The 24,530-nt window shown below is 41.4% G+C and overlaps 1 protein-coding gene across 1 annotated transcript in view; it reads right to left on the bottom strand.

Moving 5' to 3' along the window:
- LOC308296077 (transmembrane protein 132D) overlaps positions 1–4,468 on the bottom strand; it is a 58,269-nt gene extending 53,801 nt beyond the window's left edge. The window contains exon 1 of the mRNA XM_080739197.1: positions 3,997–4,468. Within this exon, the coding sequence (XP_080595323.1) occupies positions 3,997–4,099 (103 nt within the window). The 5' untranslated portion in view covers positions 4,100–4,468. The remainder of the gene's footprint in view (positions 1–3,996) is intronic.
- Between the last annotated feature and the right edge of the window lie 20,062 nt (positions 4,469–24,530).

The following is a 24,530-nucleotide window of genomic DNA, read 5'->3' as shown; positions in this document are numbered from 1 at the left end:
ATCAAAATCCAGAACATTTGCCCAAAAATTGCCGATCTACACGCTCCAAAAAAAAGAAAAAGATCTACACGCTCACAACGCGTTGCGAAGCGTTGTGAGCGTGTAGCTTTTTTGGCGTGTCGATTTTTTGGCGAGTAGATTTTTTGGCAAAGACATTTGATAGAGAGAAGAAAGAAGACTGTATCAAGTACGTATAGACCTATTTTAAGTACCTTTAACCAATTATAGAGAGGGTTTAAGTGGTACCGGATATGCAGCCCGGCAAATAAAAGGTGAATTGATCCCAATGCATGACGGAGGACGATATCGCGATAAATTAAATCTCCACGATACGATTGTCGCAAGTGTTTTTTATCACGATAAACAATAATATCGCTTATCGTCCCATCCCTACTGTGGACATGCACTTGTTTCCGCTTTCACTTCTACTCATACAGACTTTATAATAATAATACTTTCGTGATCGCTTTTCTATTCATCTTTTCCTTTAAACAGTGTGTCGGCTAAATGCATTCACAGGAAGGGAAACGAGAGTCCGTTTCCCTTTTGAAGCCATATGCCAGGCTTACAGCGATATGTCAAGTTAATCAAATCTGTTATCCAAATGGATTGAAATGTTTATCCCTTCCAGATGAAAATTGTCTGTGTTATGGTGGTTCACAGTTTTAATCCAAAACCAGATATAATTTCAAATTCATCGGAAGAGATTAACAGATTGGTTGTCAAAAGATATTTTATAGCACAAAATCCAAGCTTATGGAGTGTGTAAAGATAAAGAATGTCAGTGATTTGCTTTGTTAAAAGTAAAATACTTTCACAAACTACACACTACACTACACTACACTTATGTAATTGTGGTACAGTGACAGTCAGAATAACCTTAAACTCAAAAAGCATTTAAACAGAGATGTTTCCTTTGAGCAAAAGATTTACAGTTATATTTTCGTCCATGCCTTACCCCTTATCCTTAAACTTTTTTTTTTTTTTTACTATTTTGGAAAACATTTTAAAATACTTTAAATAGCCGGTCCACAATTCTACATCAAAACATTGTGAGCTTGTAGATCTACTATTTGAAATATTTAAAAAGTTTGTTCAAAACAGTAAAAAATGTCAAAAGAGGAGATAAGGGGTGAGGCTGAGGCATGGACGAAAATAGGGACTTATTTAATCTACAAATGGTAACGCTTTGAGATGTAAGTCCTGCAGACTGTAATGTTAATTGAGGTCTACACTTTCTGATTACAATGCTATCACTGGATGTTGGTGCAAAACAACAGCTTACAACCAAGGCTGTCCTTCTATAACAGTTTGAGTGCCAAGTAATTCCACTACCACTGCGCCTAATGAAATGTTTCCAATAAACAAATCACTGTGGGCAGGGGCGTCACAAGGGGGGGGGGGGGGGGGAAGCGGAACTGAGTTACAAGGGCCCATGGTGGAGGGGCCTTCATTATTTTATACTTTAGCAATTGAAAAATAGCAGATATACAAGCACACAGCGCGGCACCGAGTGCCACGCTGCAAGCTTGTAGATCTGCTTTTTTTTGTGAAAATGTGTGCAAAATCTTTGAATATGTATTTTTTAAGCGAACATTTGTAAATAAAATGTTGCTTCTGGGGAGGTGGGGGGTCCCTGGAACTAAATATTTTGAGATGGGGGTCTGTGGCCAAATACATATCATTTTCATTTTCACATGAAAAGGTTTGAGCACCACTGACATAGAAAAAGGTTTTTCAAAAAACTAGAAGGATTTGAAATATTCAAAGACTTGCACAAGTTTTCAAGATTTTTCAAAAATAGCAGATCTACAAGCTCGCAGCGCGGCACTGCGCTGTGACCTTTTATATCTGCTATTTTTCAATAGTTAAAGCACAAAATAATGCGTAATAATGCGTTCCCAGTCTAAATGGGTTAAACCCCCTCCCCCTATGAAGAGAATTCATGGGGGGCCCGCAGTGAACACTCCTGACTGTGGGCAGGGGCGTCACACCAAACTCTGGGCCCTGGGTACAAGGATTCACTGCGGGCCCCCCATGAATGTTAACTATTGAAAAATAGCAGATATACAAGCTCACAGCGCGGCACCGAGTGCCGCGCTGCAAGCTTGTAGATCTGCTATTTTTGAAAAATTGTGAAAATGTGTGCAAGAAACCCATGTTTCCATGTCAGTGATGCTCAAATTAACTTTTTCATGTGAAGGACCCCCAAAATGATATGAATTTGGCCACGGACCCCCGTCTCAAAATATTTATTTCCAGGGACTCTCCCGGAAGCAAAATTTGAGTTACAAATGTTCGCGAAAAAAATACATATTCAAAGATTTGCACACATTTTCACGACTTTTCAAAAATAGCAGATCTACAAGCTCGCAGCGCGGCACTCGGTGCCTCGCTGTGAGCTTGTATATCTGCTATTTTTCAACAGCTAAAGTTACTAGGGCCCCTCCACCTTGGGCCCTGGTAACTCAGTTCCACTTTCCTACCCCTTGTGACGCCCCTGACTGTGGGTCTCACAAGCTAAAGAGTAATTCTGATTTACAGTCCATTATAAGCTTCTATACTGTACCAACCACTTGATTTGTCACACATACAGAGTGACTTCTTTTCATTCAATATAGCATTCTTTGCCTATTATCACGTACGCAATTAATCTTTGTATCATTCGATTACTAAGTACAAAGCCTGAGCAAACCCATGCATTCTAATGTGTGCAGTAATGACTTTTACCATATGTGCAAAATGGCTTGCAGAAATGATCTGACTTCAAATAGCATCAAGGAGTCCTGGCTGTTGCTGTGCCTGTTAAGCGTATACTTTGTTGCACAATGGTGGAAAACAACTAATATCAAATCAATCAACTTCCGCATTGTGCTGCAAATCATCAATTAGGCATATCTATAGCTGCAAAATACACATGTTTGTGGTTCAAAAATGTGTCTAGATGCTTTGTAACAAGGCTAGTGTTGAATGTTTCAGGTTTGTTTGGTCCATGTTTGGCATTGAATGATGTAAGACTTGGGCATAAGCTCTTTCCAGGATAAATGATAGGGCTAAACATGATGGAAGAAGCACTTCCTAAACAAATCTCTTTAAACAATATCAGTGGAATTCTCTTATTGCGTTATACTCGTCTTAACATTATTATATATAAACTAAATAGTCAAACAGAATCCATCAATGGTGGTATATGTATAGAGAGAGTTTAGAGGAAAGGGGATGGGAAATTCTGATAGAAGGGAAAAGAAGGGCAGATAGAGTGCAAAGAGGAGAGGCCTACTGTATACAGAAATTGCTTTGTCTAGTAGTGATATTCTTAAAGCTCATTATGAATTCTCTTTTTTGATCATCCCTTTATCCGTATAAATCAGTCAGTCTGTAATCCCTGGAAATAGCTATCTTAAGGTCAGTTATAAGCTTTAGGCTACAGTAAATCTTCTGTCACTTGCACTTAGTCGGTTGTTTACTGTTTGTCTCACATCTGAAAATGGAGCTGTGCCTCAATGTTGGGGGGAGGTATTGGATCAGACATTGTGTAAATACAAAGTAGCCTATAATGGAAAGGTTCAACATATTGTAGGCATGCATAGGCCTACTTCATAAACAGCCCACCACCCTTCATGTTTTACTTTAGGATCAATCAACATCTCTTAACAGCAAATGAACCTCATATGAAGAATGTATGTGTCATTAGCTTCATCATCAACACTAATGAGATTAGACCCTTAGTGTTCCTAATGAAGTCCATTCTTCCTATGAACACGTGTAGGCTAGAGAGCATTGCTTCAACTCTTCAAAGAATCTGCTGTTATGTGCCTGGAGAGGTCCACACCTAACATAACTATCATCAATAGGCTAATTCAAACATTAGACATGACATGTTGCCTGATCGTTTAACCATAGGATACTGGATCATAGTTCATCACATTGCCTATTTGCCTTCCATTCTCAATCCAAATGACATGTAATTGATTCATTCTATGGACAGACACCTACCTTGTGTGAAAACTGTCACGATTGTCGCTAAGAGTAAATGTAAGATCCTCGAGCTACTGTGACAGTAAAAGCTCATTTTGGCTCTGGTCCAAATATATTCCATAAAGGTCCGCCGAGTTAAGGTTAGTTTCAGCAGCCTGTGGAGTAGTAGCCTACATTTCTGTTCACGTATACTTGACTAAATTACACCTGTGGGAGCAGCAGTGCAGTCCGTGCTGTAGAGGTAACATGTCAGTAGCCTTTAATTTGAGGAGTCCCCAATGCGTAAAAGTTGCGCGTAACGAGCAATGATGCGTCTCTCGAAACAAAGACGTTGTTAGGACAACGGGCGCAAAAACCTGACAAGCGTAACGATAGATTAAGAAAATATTATATCTACATCTAAAATTTCACTAGTGCTTTTTTTTTCCTTCTTTTTTTTACAAAGTCACGATTCCGTCCAGTTTCCCCGCCACGCAGCAGCTCCCATACATATTCCACACAGCCTGTCTGTCAGCCACCGTTGGTTGAGTCACTCCACTGTGTTGTTAAACGGCTGTTAACAGATCACTGACTGTCCTGTCCCGTGTGAAATCCTCACTGGGCACTAAACCCATCAGCTGTCACAGTCATCCGGTCATACAGCATGGAAGAGAGTCCAATGCGCTTGTAGGATTTAAGTCGACGTCGCGCTCGGACGTAACGCGGCGAGGCTCTGGCTGGTAATAAGGTAAATCAACACAATACATATAGCCTAATTTGTGCTGAAAAGTGCTGAACTGTCAACTTGAGCTACTGTCTAATTCGCATCATATATCTGTATTCTTTTATTTTATTGGATCATTTCAAATATCCGGTTGAGCGCAATTGCTGCATAATGCATTGTTAAACCCTTGTAATTACATTTTATTTATAGCCCTTGTTTTCAGCTACCCATGTTGAAATTCGTTGAATTAATTGTGATAAACTTCAACCAAACTAGATCATGTCCCTTAAATCTATTATGGCCACTTTAATACCGGGCAGAATGCAGATAGGCTAATTAATATCAATTATTTCACTGGTGTAATGTAACACAGGCTACACGTGCAGGTGAAAGCAATCAATTTCCATCATATAGCAAAGGTACTGATAGTGTCTTTTTCATCTTGGCACTCAGGTCTGATTTGGGGGATTATTTCTTTCTTTCTTTTTTCCACCCTAATTTGAACTTGAAGACAGTGAACAAACCAAATTTGGGCATTGTCTGATGTGATCACCATTAATTGATTCATATAGGTGATATTTGGTTTCTAATAGCTTGAATTAGCCATTAGGCAATTAGCATCAGGGAGATTTTTAGTGCCATCTCATGGCTGTGAGGTGTTATGCTGTAAGCAATAAGTGAAATAGCTCTGTATTCTGATAGTAGGCATAATCACTGCTATAGATTGTTTGTTCATGAAGTATATTAATAACTATGAGTTTAACTATTTCTCAACCTTCCAGCTTTTTATTAATTAGAACAGTGGTTCTCAACCTTTTCAGGCCGCGACCCCCAAAATCATATCTTAACTGGGGACCCCCCCACCCTGACCAGCACTAAGAGTTGAGGGATTACATTTTGTATAACACGGCTCTATTGTGAAAATAGCAGATCTACATGCTCACAATGCCTCGCGTTAACTTAATCTGGGGACCCCCCCAAAACAATTTGGGGACCCCCCTGGGGGTCCCGACCCACAGGTTGAGAACCACTGAATTAGAAAACAGCATTTTCAGGTTGATATACCAATTTCATCCAATCAGGAGAGAGAAAACAGATACAGCAGGATAAACAAGTGAAATTGGAAGTGATGATGCCTTGTGTCATCATGTGTCAAAATGGGCAGGCAAAATTGAAAGTGGAAAACTATAAAAATTAAGCGGATAAATGGATACTCTCTCCTGATCCTATGAGAACATTGGCTAATGGGCCGGCAGGCCAGCAGGAGGACCACGGCAACGTCAGCAGACATAACCATAAACAAACCTGATAGGCCCATATATAGGCATGTCACTATGACTCAGACATAACAATTTGAGGTGCCCATCGCCAAGTTGTCCCAAATATACGATTGCCCAGAACCGCTGATCCGACAGATAGATAGGCCATATAGTATATGGGCATGTAAATATAGTATATGGGCATATACTAACCAGTAAGACTCCCTAATCGGGAGATAAGCGACCGCCAGGTCGGATGTGACGACAGGACTCTAGACATACTGTGTACTGCTTTGCGTGATTTTAGGGCAAAATCTGTAGGAGCAGTGTCCAAAAATGTGTTTGAAACAATCAGCCTGATGGTGGCGCTAAAGGGGACAGATCCATGTTGATGACATGACTGTAGACATGCTGTGTACCGATTTGCGTGATTTTAGGCCAAAATCTGTAGGAGCAGTGTCCAAAAATGTGTTTGAAAAACAAAAATCGGCCTGATGGTGGCGCTATATGTTGATGACATGAGTGTAGACCTACTTGTAGCGGACCCAGGCTGGATAATAATGGGTGAAGACTGACTGATGAGTTGTTGCATTTTATTGGATAACTCAACGTAGAAACTGGGAAAAACAGGCAAAAATACATACACAAAATCAGTATAATCTCACATGGCACAATACATACATTTGTCCAAAAGATATACAATACATAAACCTCATTAAAAGAATACATGAAATAAACCTAAAATCAAACAATAAGATCCCTCTGACAAACATTAAAACTATTCACCTTTTTCCCCTTCCAGCTGGGCGCTAAAGTGGCATGTGGGTTTGTTCCATGGTTCCTTTGGCTGTCTGTCCTTTTCATTACAGCCGTTCCGTCCGTCGGATCTGTGGTCCATATTTCCCATCCGTCCAGTCCGTTTCAATATTACAAACATTTAACTTTTCTGTTATGCTGCTGCCATTGTGTCCTTCCTCAACCTGACTGAGGCAGCCTTTTAAACCCTAGTGCCACAGCTGAGCTTAATTTCTCCATGACCAGATACTCTGCAGCTGGTTCAATCTCCACAAATAAGAGCTCCCATTTTTGCATGACAACACTGGTTGCAAAACACCTTCAAATTAAAAGTCTGGACTGCGGGTCCGTTACACTGTGTGTGTACCGATTTGCGTGATTTTAGGGCAAAATTTGTAGAAGCATTGTCGAAAAATGTGATTACTATAACTATGTCCTTGTCTATGGACATGGACAGGTATGTCAACTGCAGGAGAACCCTACCAGTAAGACTCCCTAATCGGGAGATACGCGTCAGGTCTCTCCCGGTCGGTGGGGGGCCAAGTTACAGACTTTTTAGCGGGCTGCAGTGACGAGGTGCATGGTGCTCTAGGCACGGCTGTCTCCGTGCTGCTGAGGCAGACGAGGCAGACCATTCGCTCCTAGCCAGTACAGCATTTTATGTGCGCTGCAGTGGCGGGGGGTCGACCACTTTTGCATCCGTTCTGGAGCACCAGGAGTCGGTGATCCCCGGGAATTCCCCATGAGCAGCCCTGTTGGGGTGGTCATTTGGTCATTTTAGCGCCAGGGGGTCCCTGGAGCTCCGGGGGTCCTTGGAGCTGGTCCCCGAGCATGTGACACTCTGCAGTCCCACGCTGAGGCCCCAAAGTCGGATAGGAGCGGCGTAGTCAGATACGAGTAGAGCAAAAGTGTGATGTGACGTGACGTGACGTGACGTGACGTGACGTGACAGTCTGACAGTCTGACAGACTGACTGACAGACCGACAGCCGGTAATCACAATTTTTTGCAAGCATTCCATTGCTTGACCGAGTGTTTATGTCTCTTTGTCCCTATGTATGTCTCTTTGTTTGCAGTATACTCATACGCCTCGTATGACGCAACAGCTGCAATACCGCTGGGTGACCAGGTGTTGCCAGGTGGTGGTGTTGAGCAGCCTGACATTAAAGGTAGGGTAAGTGATTTCACTTAAGTTTCAGTTTCATGTATAGGTGACAGGCCGGGGCCTTCCTCCAATCATGATCAAGTGGGGGCGGGCCTTGGTGCGCGTAAGGCCTGCCCCCACTTGACCATGATTGGAGGAAGGCCCCACTCTATCCTGATTGGAGGAAAACCTGTCACCCAACAGTTTTGATGGAGCAACTGAAACTGCTTTTTTCTCCTCACAGGGGATAAGGCTGAAGTCCAAATGTGGACCAAACACTCTATAGTAACTAGTACTATCAGAACATAGACCCAGTTTGTTATTATTTTAAATAAATGAAATCACTTACCCTACCTTTAATGGACAACAGAAGAATTCATATAGTTTAACACTGCTCAAAGGCACCGCTCTCTTCACACCGGGTGTGAACTTTTTTACTTTCTGTTCCTGCATAATGTGCCAAAAGATTGTGGCTATTTTCTGAAGAAATGTCCTCAAGGTTGTGAACAGCGCTGAGTTTGAGCAAAACAACTCTGGGCATTTGCATGCCGCCTCACTGATGGGTTCAGTCAGTGTCACTGACTCGACCAATATTTTTCATTACTTGAACATGTATTATACTAAAAGAAGTGGTGTTTGCTGAAGGATGACCCACAAAATAGGAGATCTATGACCACACTTCCCAGGGTGTGTAAGTCAGGAGGAGTGAGCTTTTGCACCTCAACCACACTGCAACGCTGTGATAAGAACGGAGCAGGAAAATCATCTACTGACTACACTACAGAGATGGGACTGCTGCTGCTGCATGCTCTAGTGCTGCTGTGGGGTCCGTCATGATCCTGTCCTACACTGTCAAATCTACAGTGTTAATTTAACACAGAGAGTACTACAAATGTACCCATCGGTTACATTTGTACACTCTCTGAGTTATATTAACGAACAGGATTTGAAGCACTGCTGGTGCATGCACAGTATTCTGGAAATACTGCCATGAATGATCTGATTGAAAATACTATATGATTTGAAATGTCACCTTTGAATTACTTGTTGCAACCCGAGGTTCAATGTAATTGAATTATCTGTATGCACATACCACAGTCTGCCTTCAATGTCAATTTGGTATTGCTGACCTTTTTTATTATCGGGGTGCGCCATAGAAAAACACACAACCTGTTCAGCATTCATTTCTTGACACAAAGTTGTGTGCAAAATGTGGATTTCTTCTTTTGAAGGAAAGTCTCGCACCAACGCTAACACCACTGCAGAGGTGGAGAACGTGTGAGATAATATCTGTCACAAATCTGTTATGAACAGTTAGAGGACAAAAAAGACACCAGAGCCTCGGGATATGCAAGTTGCGGCGGCATTGACATAGATGGATGTCACAACAGAGATGTGCTGGAGTGGTAACAGTGTCCATAAACCTGTGATCGATGTGAACGCCACGAGGAGGGAAATGTGTTTTCAATGCACATCATCCCATCTCCTGGCGTTGACAGACAGATGTAGTCTACTGCTGACATGTGTTTACCCACACGTGTCGCTCTAAACACTCACAACACCCTCATTATTATTCTAAACTCACCCAAACAGGCAGCAATACAATTTACATGTGCTTACAGAGAGCGTCTGTCAACTGTTCGCTTCTCGAGAACAACGTCGTACCGGCATTGTCAGTTTGAGGCTGAATGACAACCCCACAAAGGAACAGCAGGATTGTCATTCAACACAAGAGGCGCACGTCATCTAGTAGAGTGTGGTGCAGATGATCACAGAAGAAAACTAGAAAAGTGTGCAGATCCCCGCCAGGCAAGGTTGCATAACGTCGTTGTTGGGTGGAAACCTTGTATGTCCAAAACCGTTTGTTTTGTGTTTATCATTTTTTAAATGATTTAGTGAAAACAGCCGATCTACAAGCACACAACGCCTCGCACCGCGAGGCATTGTGTGCTTGTAGATCTGCTGTTTTCACTACTTTTGTGCGACCGCCTTATATGATGAAGCAGGGCTGTACTTTGCGAAAGAACGTACACATTTGAAACTTGGAGATACGAGGTTTCCGCTCGACAAAGACGATAACCAGGAGGAACCACCAAAGTTTGGAAGGCAGTCATAGCCAGTTGGAATGGAACCTGTGAAATATGACTGAAACATCTTGATCACATGACTCCACAGATAATACCAATTTGTGTGAGTTTTGGACTGAATTAGTAGGACTAAATGTAGTCTGGCACAACTGGCTGGGGCCTATGTGTGTGTACTTGCATCATGATCCGAGGAATACATGAAAAGAAACAAGTTTGATTGCCTGTCTGTCTGTCTGTCTGTCTGTCTGTCTGTCTGTCTGTCTGTCTGTCTGTCTGTCTCTGTGTCTGTGTGTGAGAGAGTGAGATCAAAAGAGAGACACACACAAACGTCATAGTGTGAAGAGCGGCAGAAAAGAGCGTGCGCATGCACGTGTTTGTGTGTGTGTGTGTGTGTGTGTGTGTGTGTGTGTGTGTGTGTGTGTGTGTGTGTGTGTGTGTGTGTGTGAGCATGCATGCTTGTGTGTATAAGAAAGATGCAACGCAGGAACATCAATGATACACAAACTTTACAATTGCAAAGGCCCACCCACTGCAAGCGTGTGTTCAACTCCAAGAGCATATACCATAATTCTCAATTCCTATCCAAAACACATATATGAGACCATGATCAGGTTTCAGAAGAGTATGCATGGAAATGCTCAGCTTGTCTGTTTGTTTTTGTTGCTCAACAGCGTTCTGGTTGTCTTTATACTTCAGATTCCTGCAGAGTGCTGCCACCTCCTGGCATGGAATTATTTCCTCTTGGGCAAGGAGCAACAGCACTGTTAGCTGACCATCTGTTGATCTGTGCGCTGCCTAAACAGCGTGCACACAGCAACTTACAAGCCAACAACTTAAAGGGGTACTGTCGCCTAAAGGTGTACTGTCACTTTAAAAAGTCATCTTAAACTGTACTAACTCATCACTAACTCTTTTCTCCATGGATTGAGGGGTGGGGGGGCAAATTCATTCCCCAGAGTCAAACCAGCTGTCTTTGTGATTGAGAATGTACAGTAAATGGTGTCGTTTTCACCTGCAAAGTTATACGTGTTCACTGTTCAGTGTTCACACGGCAGTAGAGGAAGCAGCTGCTTTGTTTCACTTCTGTTATCCGTTCCAAACTGGGCATTGGGAGTAAGCTCAATGCGTTTGGGATGGACACTCCCCATGCAGGCACGCATCTGAAGAAGAGTTTGTTCAGTCTAATCTTCACCGTGTGATGTATGACTTCTCCCCCTGCTGTCATACTTGTGTAATCTGCTGTTTTGCTCCCTTTTTAAGCCTGGGTGGCACAAGGGGGGTTTGGAGTGGGAACTACATGACGATGATGGGAACTGTCATCACAGTGCCATCGATGGCTGCTGCCAGTGTGCTGTTAATCCCCCAGAGTAATCCCACCAGCACCACAGAGAAATCAGTCACAGCAAAAGGCAAAGGCAGGACAGTGCTCTGTAGCTCTCTGCGCAGCGTGCGTACGTGCGCACAAACGCACACACGCACGCACGCACGCACGCGCACACACACACACACACAAACACACACACACACACACACACACACACACACGAGTACACAAAGGCATGCTTGCAAAAATACACATTGAGAAAGAGAAATATCGTCGTTGTCGGGTGAAAACCTTGTATGTCCAAAACCTTTCGTTTAGCATTTTTCTTTTTAAAAATCACACCCGTGTGAAGTGGAGCTGTGTGTGTGTGTGTGTGTGTGTGTGTGTGTGTGTGTGTGTGTGTGTGTGTGTGTAGATCATGTGTACCGATTTTTGTGACATTTGAAGAAAATATGTAGGAAAAGGAGCAAAAAGTGTGTTTTGGAGAAAATTCAAGATGGCGGAAAATCTATCCTGGCGCAAATGGGCGTGGCCTATATGGGGAGATGCGTCTTGACCCAAGGAATCCAGGGAAAAAAGAATTTTAATTTTCCGATCTACGGTTCAAGAGTTACGGGGCAAAACGTAAAGTGGGCCGTTATAGCGCCACCATGAGGCCGAGTGATGTAATTATTTTTCGATTCATTCTTAAAATCATTATGAATCTCCTCTCTGAGGTTTGAAACTGTAGCTCCTATGGTTTACGAGAGAAAAATACTTGAAAGTGATTTCTTGCATTGTCCCATTATAAGTCAATGGGGACAATTAAGCGTCGTTTTTTGCCGATTACGTCGGCATGGTAAGGCGGATCGGAACGAAAGGTAATAGAACACCATTCCCGGCCGAGCCGCACATTTTGATGTATATATTGCGCGAGTGGCGTAAATGGTGCGGCACTAGTTACGCGCCGAAGTCAGGCTACATACACACAGACACACACACAGACAGACACACACACAGACAGACCCACACAGCCACGTATAGGGAGCTGCACACAGCTCCAAAAATGATTTGAACTAGTGAAAACAGCAGATCTACAAGCACACAACGCCTCGCGGTGCGAGGCGTTGTGTGCTTGTAGATCTGCTGTTTTCACTACTTTTGTGCAACGGCCTTGTACAATGAAGCGGGGCTTTACTTTGCAAAAGAACGTACAAATTTGAAACTTGGAGATACAAGGTTTCCAACCGACAACAACGATAATAGTAGATGTGTTTTTGTGCTGATATCAAATGGCTCTGCAGCCACAGAAAAAGCAGCGTAATACCTAATTTATGCTCCCTAGTGTGACGGTGTCACCCAAAAATAGCAGATGCACAAGCTCACGACGCGTTGCATCTGTGACACGCTGTGAGCTTGTAGATCGGCTATTATCACTGTGTGCGGCAGCAACCCCGTCTCATGGTGAAGTATAAATCAGGCTTAAGGCTTATACTGTAAATGCTGCAGGCTGTAAACATCAGCAGGAGCTCTCCAGCTGTCAGCACGCATGCTGCATACACATACATTATATATACATAATATATAATCGTGTCCAAGTACACACAAAAAGAAACACGTAGAAAATGTTGTTTTGACAGTACAAAGTGCCACAGTAAAAGGAAGACGTAGCAACTATAGCCGTGTAGGAAAAGCCTTTCATACAAAAAATACAGTCTTATGGATAATTTATGTATACTGTATGTATGACGTGACGTTTGATTTGGCCTTTAGGGTGGGTCATGACCGAAAGTATAAGGTCTCGGGTACAAGCGGCCAAAATGAGTTTTCTCAGAAGGGTGGCTGGAGATAGGGTGAGAAGTTCAATCACCTGAGAGAGACTTGGAGTAGAACCGCTGCTCCTTAACTTGGAAAGGAGTCAGCTTAGGTGGTTCGGGCATCTAGTACGGATGCCCCCCGAGCGCCTTCCTAGGAAGGTCCTCGATGCACGTCCCACTGGGAGGAGACCCTGTGGCAGACCTAAGACCAGATGGAAGGATTATATCTCCAGACTGGCCTGGGAACGCCTTGGTATACTCCCAGAGGGAGTGGAGGAAGTTGCGCAGGATAAGGAAATCTGGAAGTCTCAGTTGGAACTGTTACCCCTGCGACCCGATTCCGGATAAGCGGTTGAAGATGGATGGATGGATGGTAAGGGTCTTGATATAGGCATTAAGGCTCGGCGATATTAGGGAAACCAACGTTGTTGAATACCTCAATGTCGATATTACTCATGATATTAGTAAAAACAATTGCATTATATAGTTTTTTATCTTATTCTGCTCTAGGTCCACTGCCTGCCTAACCCAGATAATGAATAGCATATCCATGCATGTGTAGTGATACGCGGAAGCGGGGATTGAACCCGGGACTCCCACTCGCCAGTCCAACGCACAACCAGTCGTGTTAATAGGGCTGAGCCCGATTAGCAGGGCTGTTGTCGCTGGTTCATGGCTGATACTAACTGTGGGGTGCTACATTCACCCCCCAGGTCTTTTGGAGCGCGCCCTCGCGCTTCACACATCACGCCGCGGACCACCGCACACGACGTGGCACTGTTCCTCCTCACGAGGGCATCACGCTCCTCATCCTGCCGACAACGCCAGATGTAGTGATACACGGAAGCGGGGATTGAACCCGGGACTCCCACTCGCCAGTCCAACGCACAACCAGTCGTGCTAATAGGGCTGAGCCCTATTAGCAGGGCTGTTGTCGCTGGTTCATGGCTGATACTAACTGTGGGGTGCTACACATGCACTGCACAGTACAATTCAATCTTTATTTCAGACCCAGGGAGATCCATATAATACAATAAAACAACGATACAAAAATAAAACTATTAACTATATATACACAAAAAAAAAAGATATACACATATACCGGTACACATAGAATAAAGAAAATAAATGCCTTATTTCCATTTTCCAACAATGGTTTTATTGAAATAACCACACCTGGTTACAGATGGACTGTTTTTTTGCCTGCGCTACGTGCATGCATTAATTTGACACATACACCAATACCTCATTTCAAGCCGTCTTCGTCGATATGTATACCTCGCATGTTGATACCTCGATATCGATATACTTTCGATATATTGCCCGGCCTTAATAGGCATATACACGTGTGTATCTTTGTCTGACTGCTGCATATTGCATTCATAGCATGAGATTCAAATGATTAAAAGTATATAGTATATACAGCTGGCCTCATGAGAAATATGTGACTTTGTGTCGATCAACATTTTTGTCACAAAACGCATCACAACTCTTGACGAAAAGGGTTGTGCAACCAAGTTTAAATGAGACGTTAGATGGGTGACACGAGGACGGAGACACACTGAAGGCTGAAGCTTGATATAAATGTTAATCCATGAACAGCTGTTAATGAGATTTCTTTTGACACGTGAAACATAACTTGAGCCGGCTCCCACGCATTCAGAAGCTGTGTAATATCCTACATATTGGAGGGTTGTCTGTTGGTCCTGGGTGACTGAGCTTGATAGATAATAATGCCTCTATTCTCTCCCAGGCTTATCCCTATGGGAGACAAAGAAAGTACAAGACAAGATCTCACTTATATCTTGTATTTTTTCTCCTTGACTCAAATTAAATCTGCCCAACACAAAGGCAATACTTAAGGTGTATTTTCTCTCACTTCAGACAATATAGCCAAAAGAAATAAACACATTTAAACTAGCTTTGTCCTAAAGATATACCGGTAGATCTCATTTAATAGAACCCTATATATCAAACACTTTGCGGGCAAAACACATACGCTTTTTTGTGTATGTGATGTGATCGTTCTTGACATGGAAATTTGAGATATGCCATGCACCTTCTTCAGGTTTTTTGGAATATGCTCACTGTATTTTGGGTTTAGAGAGAATCCCACAGTTGAAGCAGCAACCTCTGTTTCCAATTCAGATCTAATTTAATTGTCTTCTCTTCTCCAACTACATTATGTGAAGATGTACATGTATCTATTGGAAGTGCTATTGGAATGTCTTGGATTTTCAGAACAGGGATGTCAAGTAGTGACAGACCAACACACATTTAAATTATGCAGGAAAAAAAAGTCGAAATATGCACCGTTTGTACTGTTATCATGGATCAAATAATTGTCCAGGAAATATGGTGTAGTAATGAGATAATATAATAGGCCTAATCACATCTAGATATTGTTTCCGCTTAAACTTCCTCGGGAGCTATATCCAAGGCTTCAACAAAGCTTAATTAACACAGAAGACAAAGCAATATCTCCCTCCTCACTACTCTCATTTCCTCCTCAGAAGATTTCACGAGAATCAGTTCAGACAATAGATGCACATATACACCACTGAAGTGTCAATGAGATGTTGTCGCTTTCCCCTGATGTACTTAGAGCATACATGGTCAACTGGCGGCCCGGGGGCCACATGCGGCCCCCACCTTCACTTAATGTGGCCCTCAGGTTAATATTGGAATACTGAATATATTATTGATTTCAGCTGTTACAATTCCAAACATGACCTGCTTTAATTCCGTCAGTCTATTTTAGTAGCTTAAAGGAGTAGTTCACCCCCAAAATGACTTTTTTTCTTTGATTTGAGTAAATTTACCCCCATTGATTCCGGATGGTGACCCGTTTCGAAACGGGTCACCATCCGGAATGAATGGGGGTAAATTTATTGTTATCACATTTTTGTCTTAGGAATGTGACAAAAAACTAAAAATATTATTGAACTCTACTCTCCATGGCATGAGTAATCAATAGAAAAAAAGTCATTTTGGGGGTGAACTACTCCTTTAATGACTATATATTTTTTTATGTCCAATGTATTTGTATTTAGGTTCATAAAGTTAACATGAGTATATAACTAAATGCGTTTGAAATGAAAAAAATAACAAATATAATCCAGGATTCCAAAAGATTCCAGGATTCCAGGATTCCAAAAGAAGCAACATTTTTGCTTCTTTTGTATGAGATACTACACTGAAAGAAATGATCCTGATGTCCAGTAGATGTAACATAATTAAATCTTTTAAAAGTTACAATAACAAATCAAGTTTGTTCGTTTACATAAATATGTCCCGTATTATGTGAAATATCACTTGTTGAAAATACAAGAAAAAGTGCATTTATTCCTCAAATAGCTTTATTTACTTAAAACCAACCAATCTTGTTCAGTACACAAATTCAACTAATACAATCACGTAATATTTACAGCCAAACTCAACAATCAAAACGTACTAATTTCTACAGCCAATGAACATCTGTAGAATTTATGTGATCTGCAACTAGCAAGAAGTACACGCCCCTTTCAAAAAGTTTGAACTGAGTGAGAAGAAAGAAGAAGCAGGTCGCCGGCGTCGCCACAGAGCCTCGGATAAAGCTGCGTTTTATAACTTCAAGGTAAGAATTAAATTAGCTTTAACACATCTGCCGCCTTACACGTTTATAAACGTTCTATTTTGCCCAGCTATCTACCGCCTTACACGTTACTGTACGTTCTACCGTTTTTGGCCACTGGGGGGCACTGTTCACTAATATATGAGACAGCAATGTGTTCACAGCTCTTTGGGCAGCCTGTGATGCTGATAAAAAATTATAAAAATGTTATTCATGTAATCAGCTTTCTGCACACCTTCTTCAAGATGGCTGCCAAAATGGCCACCATCCACATGCTGTAATTGTTTGTGTGTGTTAATCTAAAAATAGATTTTTCTTGGGGTTGATTATATTTTTCTGCCAACTGCAAGGGGGCAATGGACATCTTCTGAGAGCTTATTTTTTTTCAAAAAATGTTTAATTTTTTTTTTATTTTCATTTTAATTTTTTGTAAAAAGCCGGGCAGTACTAAGATAGATTTTTTTTTAACCCTTGGCAGGCATTGTGTTAAGCTTTGCATTTGATTGAGGTTCAGTTCCGCAAGTGTTTTTAGGATTGTTTTTTCTTAAAACAGCGGTGGCATGTTCTAGCTATTTAGAAGAAAAATCAAAGTGAGCCGCCGCCGCCGCCGCCGCCGACACAACCCGCCCGGGGAAGGCCGTCGGTCGGCGGGGGCGGGCGCCACGGGCCGGCGGCGACTCTGGACGCGCGCTGGGCCCTACTCGCGGATCTCCTCAGCTACGGTACTCGCCGCTCCCCTCGGGGGGACGGCCGCCCCGGCGGGCTGCCTCGGCTGGCGCCTAGCAGCTGACTTAGAACTGGTGCGGACCAGGGGAATCCGACTGTTTAATTAAAACAGAGCATCGCGAGTGTCGTCTAAATGCCATTGTTTTGCTGTGGGTGTTATGTAACTGTGACTTATAATGTCACGCAGCGTGGGTGTGTTTTTCGTGTCTTAAAAACGATTTCTTCGTGGAATGTAATTGGGAAGTGTATGCTATCTAGACTAGATATACTGTTGTGTGTACTGGAAAAGACTGGACACGCACATGTTTCACCTGTAACAATACTTCCTTGTCTAACCCGCGCTTTGCACGTAATGTCAGCATCCCATAATAATCACACAACCACTGTAACACAGTGTGACCCACGTTATTAGAACAATACATTTAAGCAGGGGTAAAAGTGAGCGTCTGTAGTGCTTGTATTGCGACCACTTTCACCCCAGAATTTTAGTTGAGTGTGAAGGACAACATTGGAAAGCCTTGAATATGCTGGTGTCCTTAGGGGGTTGAGGAGTCTGTATGTATTTCTAATTGATTGTATTCTCTATTCTCATCCATTGATAACTAACTATGTAATGTATGATGTCATTTTAAAACATGTGTTTATGTTCATATTTCTGATAATTGTAAAAGCATTTAACCCATTCAGAACGGGTACACATTATTGTGTATCATTATTTTATGCTTTAACCCATTTAGGCCTAGAATTATTGAATGCTTTAACCAGTGAAAAATAGCAGATATACAAGCTCACAGCGGCGAGTGCCGCGGTGCGAGCTTGTAGATCTGCTATTTTTGAAAAAGTCGTGAAAATGTGTGCAAATCTTTGAATATATGTATTTTCAAAGCGAACGTTTGTAACTAAAATTTTGCTTCTGGGTGGTCCCCTGGAACTAGATATTTTGAAATGGGGGTCCGTGGCCAAATAAATATAATTTTGGGGGTCCTTAACATGAAAAGGTTTGAGAACCACTGACATAGTAGTCTCTCAAGAACAGACTAACTGAGCTCCAGTTAAGTGAAAAGGACCTTTTCTTTGACGATGGCTGGCCAGATTGCTGACATTCCAAAAACCTTAGAAGGATTCAAAAGACACTTATCGGGTCAAAATTTTAATTTTGACCCGACACTCGGTGCCGCCAGATATACAAGCTCACAGTGCGGCACCGAGTGCCACGCTGCGAGCTTGTAGATCTGCTATTTTTGAAAAATTGTAAAAAATTGAATTTTGACCCGATTCCATAAGTGTCTTTTGAATCCTTCTAAGGTTTTTTGAAAAACCTATGTTTCTATGTCAGCAATCTGGCCAGCCATCGTCAAAGAAAAGGTCCTTTTCACTTAAATGGAGCTCAGTTAGTCTGTTCTTGAGAGACTACTATGTTAGTGGTGCTCAAACCTTTTCATTTGAAGCCTGCCTAGTTTAGTGCACCCTTTTCTCACCCTTGTGTTCAAGTCTTTGCCCAGAATGGCCAGTCATGAGGTTTAACAAAGTATGTATGATTTTACTCTATTCACCCAGATCGCTGACGCCCACCCTATCGGTCTCCCTGTGGTCCCGGCAGAGACAGGACAGCACCCAAGCCAGTCGCTCTCTGTGGTCACCAGAGACAGGTAGAACAGAAGTCTAGCACACACTAACACAACCGTTTGACTTTAATGTAGGGCTGTCACGGAATTACATCTGTTTGGCTTTTAGGCTTTGAAGTTGCACATAACCTAAATATAAAAAGAAATTACTGACATATTTGACAACTTCAAAAAGAACATTGATAGTGGAAATGGCTGATCTACAAGCCAGCTTGTAGAAAAAGTCAAGCTCTCCTCTTAACGCTGACTGCTGACTCTGTTCTAATGGAACCAAAGGGACCTTTTAGGGTTCATTTGGTTCCATTTGAACACTGTCAGAGTTACAGACTTGCATGGAACAATTTAGACCCCCTAAAGGAACCCACAGAGTCCTCAGTTGGAATCCTCTTTGAGAACCAATTATTGTGTTCAACTCTTTGCACAAATGTCATGAGGTTTAATGAAGTATGTATGATTTTACTCTATTCACCCAGATTGCTGACGCCACCACTCCACCCAGTCGGTCTCCCTGTGGTCCCCAGAGACAGGACACTACCCCACCCAGTCGGTCACCCTGTGGTCTCCAGAGACAGGACACCACCACCCAACCCAGTCGGTCTCCCTGTGGTCCCCAGAGACAGGACACCACTACCCCACCCATAGTCGTCAACAAGTAAACAAGTCAACTACCGAAGGCTTTTGTTTCAAGTGTGAACTTTGCAGTTCTACTCCTTCCAACTAGGAGAAGGATTATTTCCAACATCTTGGAGTTCATCTTGAGAAAAAGGAAACTGTGCGCTGTGTCTTCAAAGACTGTCATTATGAGACAAATGTTAAAGGAACCTTTGCATCACATAGATCTAGAAATCACACAGCACATTCTTCAATTGACTTCCGTGATGAAATTGTGCTCAAGTATCAGTCAAATATTACAGATGACATTGAAGAAGCACAATACAGTGCAGAACTCTGCTTCATTAAAGCATTCATATTACACACGCTTGCTCCTGTATGTCTTTCTGGCTTAATACCTGTGACAATTAATCAAGAATGGGAACATACTGAAAGGTTCGACTACCGTTCATGTCTAGGTTGTATTCAACAGGCTGAACTATTAAAATTTTCCTTAAACTCCTGTCTTTTGTAAGACGTTGCAAGACGACCATCAGCTCTTAAAGCTCTACTAATGGGGTTTGACTCATTCAACTCGTTGACTAAATCAGAAATGACATGTTTCCTTAACCATAAGTTTATACTCTCTGGACCTGACACGGAAGAAGATATAAACTGGAGCTCCGAAAGTTCACTAATGCACTTGCTTGGCACGTTATCAATGCTTTCCAATTTCAATAAAAGATGGCCTAATTTAAGCTCAATTTCATCTTCTTTTAATATTTTAATGACATCCTCTCGTAAACTGCATCTGCCACCGAAGCTGTCCTGATGGTTAATGGTGAATAAATGTTATTAAACCTGACTCATGCTGGTGGTGTTCATAGGACAATATAAGCATTTACAGTATTTTCAGAAATGGCATATAAATAAAATGTAAAAAATAAGTTATTCTCTAAAATGTATATTAATATTTATTAAATTAATTCATTTTATTATACTTGTAGATTTTACTGGAGAATTATTGTAGAATTTATGAATGCAGACTTTACTTAAAATTTCTTGTATATTTTACTGTGAAAAACATTGTAGAATTTACTTGACAATTCTAATAAAGTTTACGGCCTTAGATTTACTGCCGTATAATTTACTGGAGAAGATAAGTTGACTACTTAAACAAATTAAGTATTTGATACAAGACATATTCTAGTATAATTTACATAATTCAGTGATGCAATTGGTTGCATAGATTTTTTTTTGTAAATGGGAAGAGAAATTTTTCTCAGTGTAGAATGACAAAGTAGGACGTAACAATATGCAATGTGGCCCTCTGGAGTGAGTGTGAAAATATAGTGGCCCTTTCCATCATCAAAGTTGCCCAACCCTGACTTAGAGCATGATCAATGTGGAGTCGGGTGACCACCAGGAGACCTTGAGGAGGTTCAGAGGGTCCCTTGCTAATGATTGATACTAGTTACAGTCTTCTTCTTTTGTGTATCATCGTCCTTGATGATTGGTTGGCGACATTTTATTTCACAAGATTTCTTGTTACCATGAGGTGGCTGTCGTCCTCACCCCCTTGCTGACGTCGGCACATTCACACAGCACATTCTTCAATTGACTTCCGTGATGAAATTGTGCTCAAGTATCAGTCAAATATTACAGATGACATTGAAGAAGCACAATACAGTGCAGAACTCTGCTTCATTAAAGCATTCATATTACACACGCTTGCTCCTGTATGTCTTTCTGGCTTAATACCTGTGACAATTAATCAAGAATGGGAACATACTGAAAGGTTCGACTACCGTTCATGTCTAGGTTGTATTCAACAGGCTGAACTATTAAAATTTTCCTTAAACTCCTGTCTTTTGTAAGACGTTGCAAGACGACCATCAGCTCTTAAAGCTCTACTAATGGGGTTTGACTCATTCAACTCGTTGACTAAATCAGAAATGACATGTTTCCTTAACCATAAGTTTATACTCTCTGGACCTGACACGGAAGAAGATATAAACTGGAGCTCCGAAAGTTCACTAATGCACTTGCTTGGCACGTTATCAATGCTTTCCAATTTCAATAAAAGATGGCCTAATTTAAGCTCAATTTCATCTTCTTTTAATATTTTAATGACATCCTCTCGTAAACTGCATCTGCCACCGAAGCTGTCCTGATGGTTAATGGTGAATAAATGTTATTAAACCTGACTCATGCTGGTGGTGTTCATAGGACAATATAAGCATTTACAGTATTTTCAGAAATGGCATATAAATAAAATGTAAAAAATAAGTTATTCTCTAAAATGTATATTAATATTTATTAAATTAATTCATTTTATTATACTTGTAGATTTTACTGGAGAATTATTGTAGAATTTATGAATGCAGACTTTACTTAAAATTTCTTGTATATTTTACTGTGAAAAACATTGTAGAATTTACTTGACAATTCTAATAAAGTTTACGGCCTTAGATTTACTGCCGTATAATTTACTGGAGAAGATAAGTTGACTACTTAAACAAATTAAGTATTTGATACAAGACATATTCTAGTATAATTTACATAATTCAGTGATGCAATTGGTTGCATAGATTTTTTTTTGTAAATGGGAAGAGAAATTTTTCTCAGTGTAGAATGACAAAGTAGGACGTAACAATATGCAATGTGGCCCTCTGGAGTGAGTGTGAAAATATAGTGGCCCTTTCCATCATCAAAGTTGCCCAACCCTGACTTAGAGCATGATCAATGTGGAGTCGGGTGACCACCAGGAGACCTTGAGGAGGTTCAGAGGGTCCCTTGCTAATGATTGATACTAGTTACAGTCTTCTTCTTTTGTGTATCATCGTCCTTGATGATTGGTTGGCGACATTTTATTTCACAAGATTTCTTGTTACCATGAGGTGGCTGTCGTCCTCACCCCCTTGCTGACGTCGGCCTAGGCAGAAGTTGAACCACTCAACCTTCCGTATGAAGCACTAACCACTACACCCCACTAGTTACAGTAGGAGTCTGTGTCTGTGACTCCAAGATCGTAGCCTACAAATGGAACTGGTGGAAATGATTCCATGGTTCCAAATGGTTCCAAATATTTCCATGGGAACGACTTAAATATACAAAGTTTGCTGCTGATCAGTCCAGCGATTTGCGAGATTAGCACGTTGAAAACGCACACAGACCATTGATGGCCGGCCTCTTTCAGAGCTGTGGCGTATACATTGAATCAATTGAAAGAAAACTGTGAAGTCATTTATTTATGTGTGTTTATTTTTTCAAGTATAAAGCATGAAAACAATAGTGCCAGTACTTCTAGCCTACTGGCAGTGGTCACAATAACTTTGGGGCTGATCAGTTCAGTTTCGAGATTAACTCCAGATACACAAGACACAAAATACACTTACTGGTAAATGGCTTGCCCCTGAGGAGCCACACCATAAGAAAATTATGAAATGGAGGGTACATGGCCTAATATGAATTTGCATACTGGGGTCCTTGAAATTAAAAACAGTTGAGAATCACTGAATAGATGATACAATCAATGGACAGCAAATATGTCTACTGTGTCTACTCTTTTTGTGTTCAAACTGTGAAGTGATTGAATAAAAAGAGAGCTGCATAACATACTCATGATTTTCTGATGTTTCAGCACACACAGTGCCTTCCTCAGTATGTGTAGTGTGTTTAGGCTGAGTGGAGTCTTTTTAAAGCAAAGGGTGATAGTTGACAGGTATTAGTGCAATTAGTGATAAATGATGGGTGTATAGTATACTTGGAAAGAAAGTAGCTGACAGTTAAGACAAGACAACATATTATTTACAAATTCAGTCCAGTCAGCTGATTGGTTGGTAACGATTTATTATAGTATTAAGGTAGTAGTAGCATGAAACTTCATCAATGGTACATTTGATTGGGCCGTCGTGATATGGCTTACATAATAGGGCCATTATATTAAGCTAAGTCATACCATTATCATATCATTATAAAAACACAGTCTTGTTTTAAAACCGTGAAGTATAGATAAGGAACAGAACAGATTATTTGTTTGTTTTTTATGCAAGCCTGGCTACAATTTGTGTAACAGACATAGAGGTCAGAGAAGGAGACTGTACAAACTTCCCTCATTTCAGTTGCTGGCAGGCTGAGCCGTAGGGATGCACAATATTGAAATTTTGCAATTGCATAGACATGCACTAATTGTAATTAAGTACAGTGTAGGCCAGGCAGAAAAATATTTATCCATACCTTTGGAAGGGGCTAATAAATGTGTATGAGAGAGGAATGTGTGTGTGTGTGTGTGTGTGTGTGTGTGTGTGTGTGTGTGTGTGTGTGTGTGTGTGTGTGTGTGTGTGTGTGTGTGTGTGTGTGTGTGTGTGTGTGTGTCACCAGCGGTATTGTAATGTAGATCATGCTACAAAGTTTCAGACATCGGTGTGACCACCGCTAAAAAATGGACTGAAAACCTACCTTTACAAAAAAAGCGTTTTCGTAATTATTAATAATTAAGAAAATAATTATTTATTGTTATTCCTGGTCCTTGTTTTTTGTTGCCTAGTTTTTAATTCGACTTGTTTAATCTAGCCAATGTGGGTCCCCTCTAATTGATTGGTTGCCTACTTGCTGTTTTTATGCCATGCTTTTAACCCTGCATTATTATTATTATTATCATTATTATGTGTCAATTGAACTCCCCCATCATTGGCTGGACGTTAGGTCATAGGGTAGGCATCGGTAGAATCAGATTGTCAAGAATGAAAGGTGCCAGGGGCAACGTTCAATAAAACATGAGAGCAATCTTCTCACCAGAAGTAAAAGTGCCTGGCAGTTCAACTCTAGGCAGCCCAAACAGATTTCCCCTGTGGGCCAGGAGCATTGCAGCCGCTCATTCACTACGGC

Source organism: Nannobrachium achirus (genome assembly GCF_963921795.1).
Source record: "Nannobrachium achirus genome assembly, chromosome: 12".
NCBI lineage: Eukaryota > Metazoa > Chordata > Actinopteri > Myctophiformes > Myctophidae > Nannobrachium > Nannobrachium achirus.
This window is presented reverse-complemented; position numbering and strand designations above follow the sequence as displayed.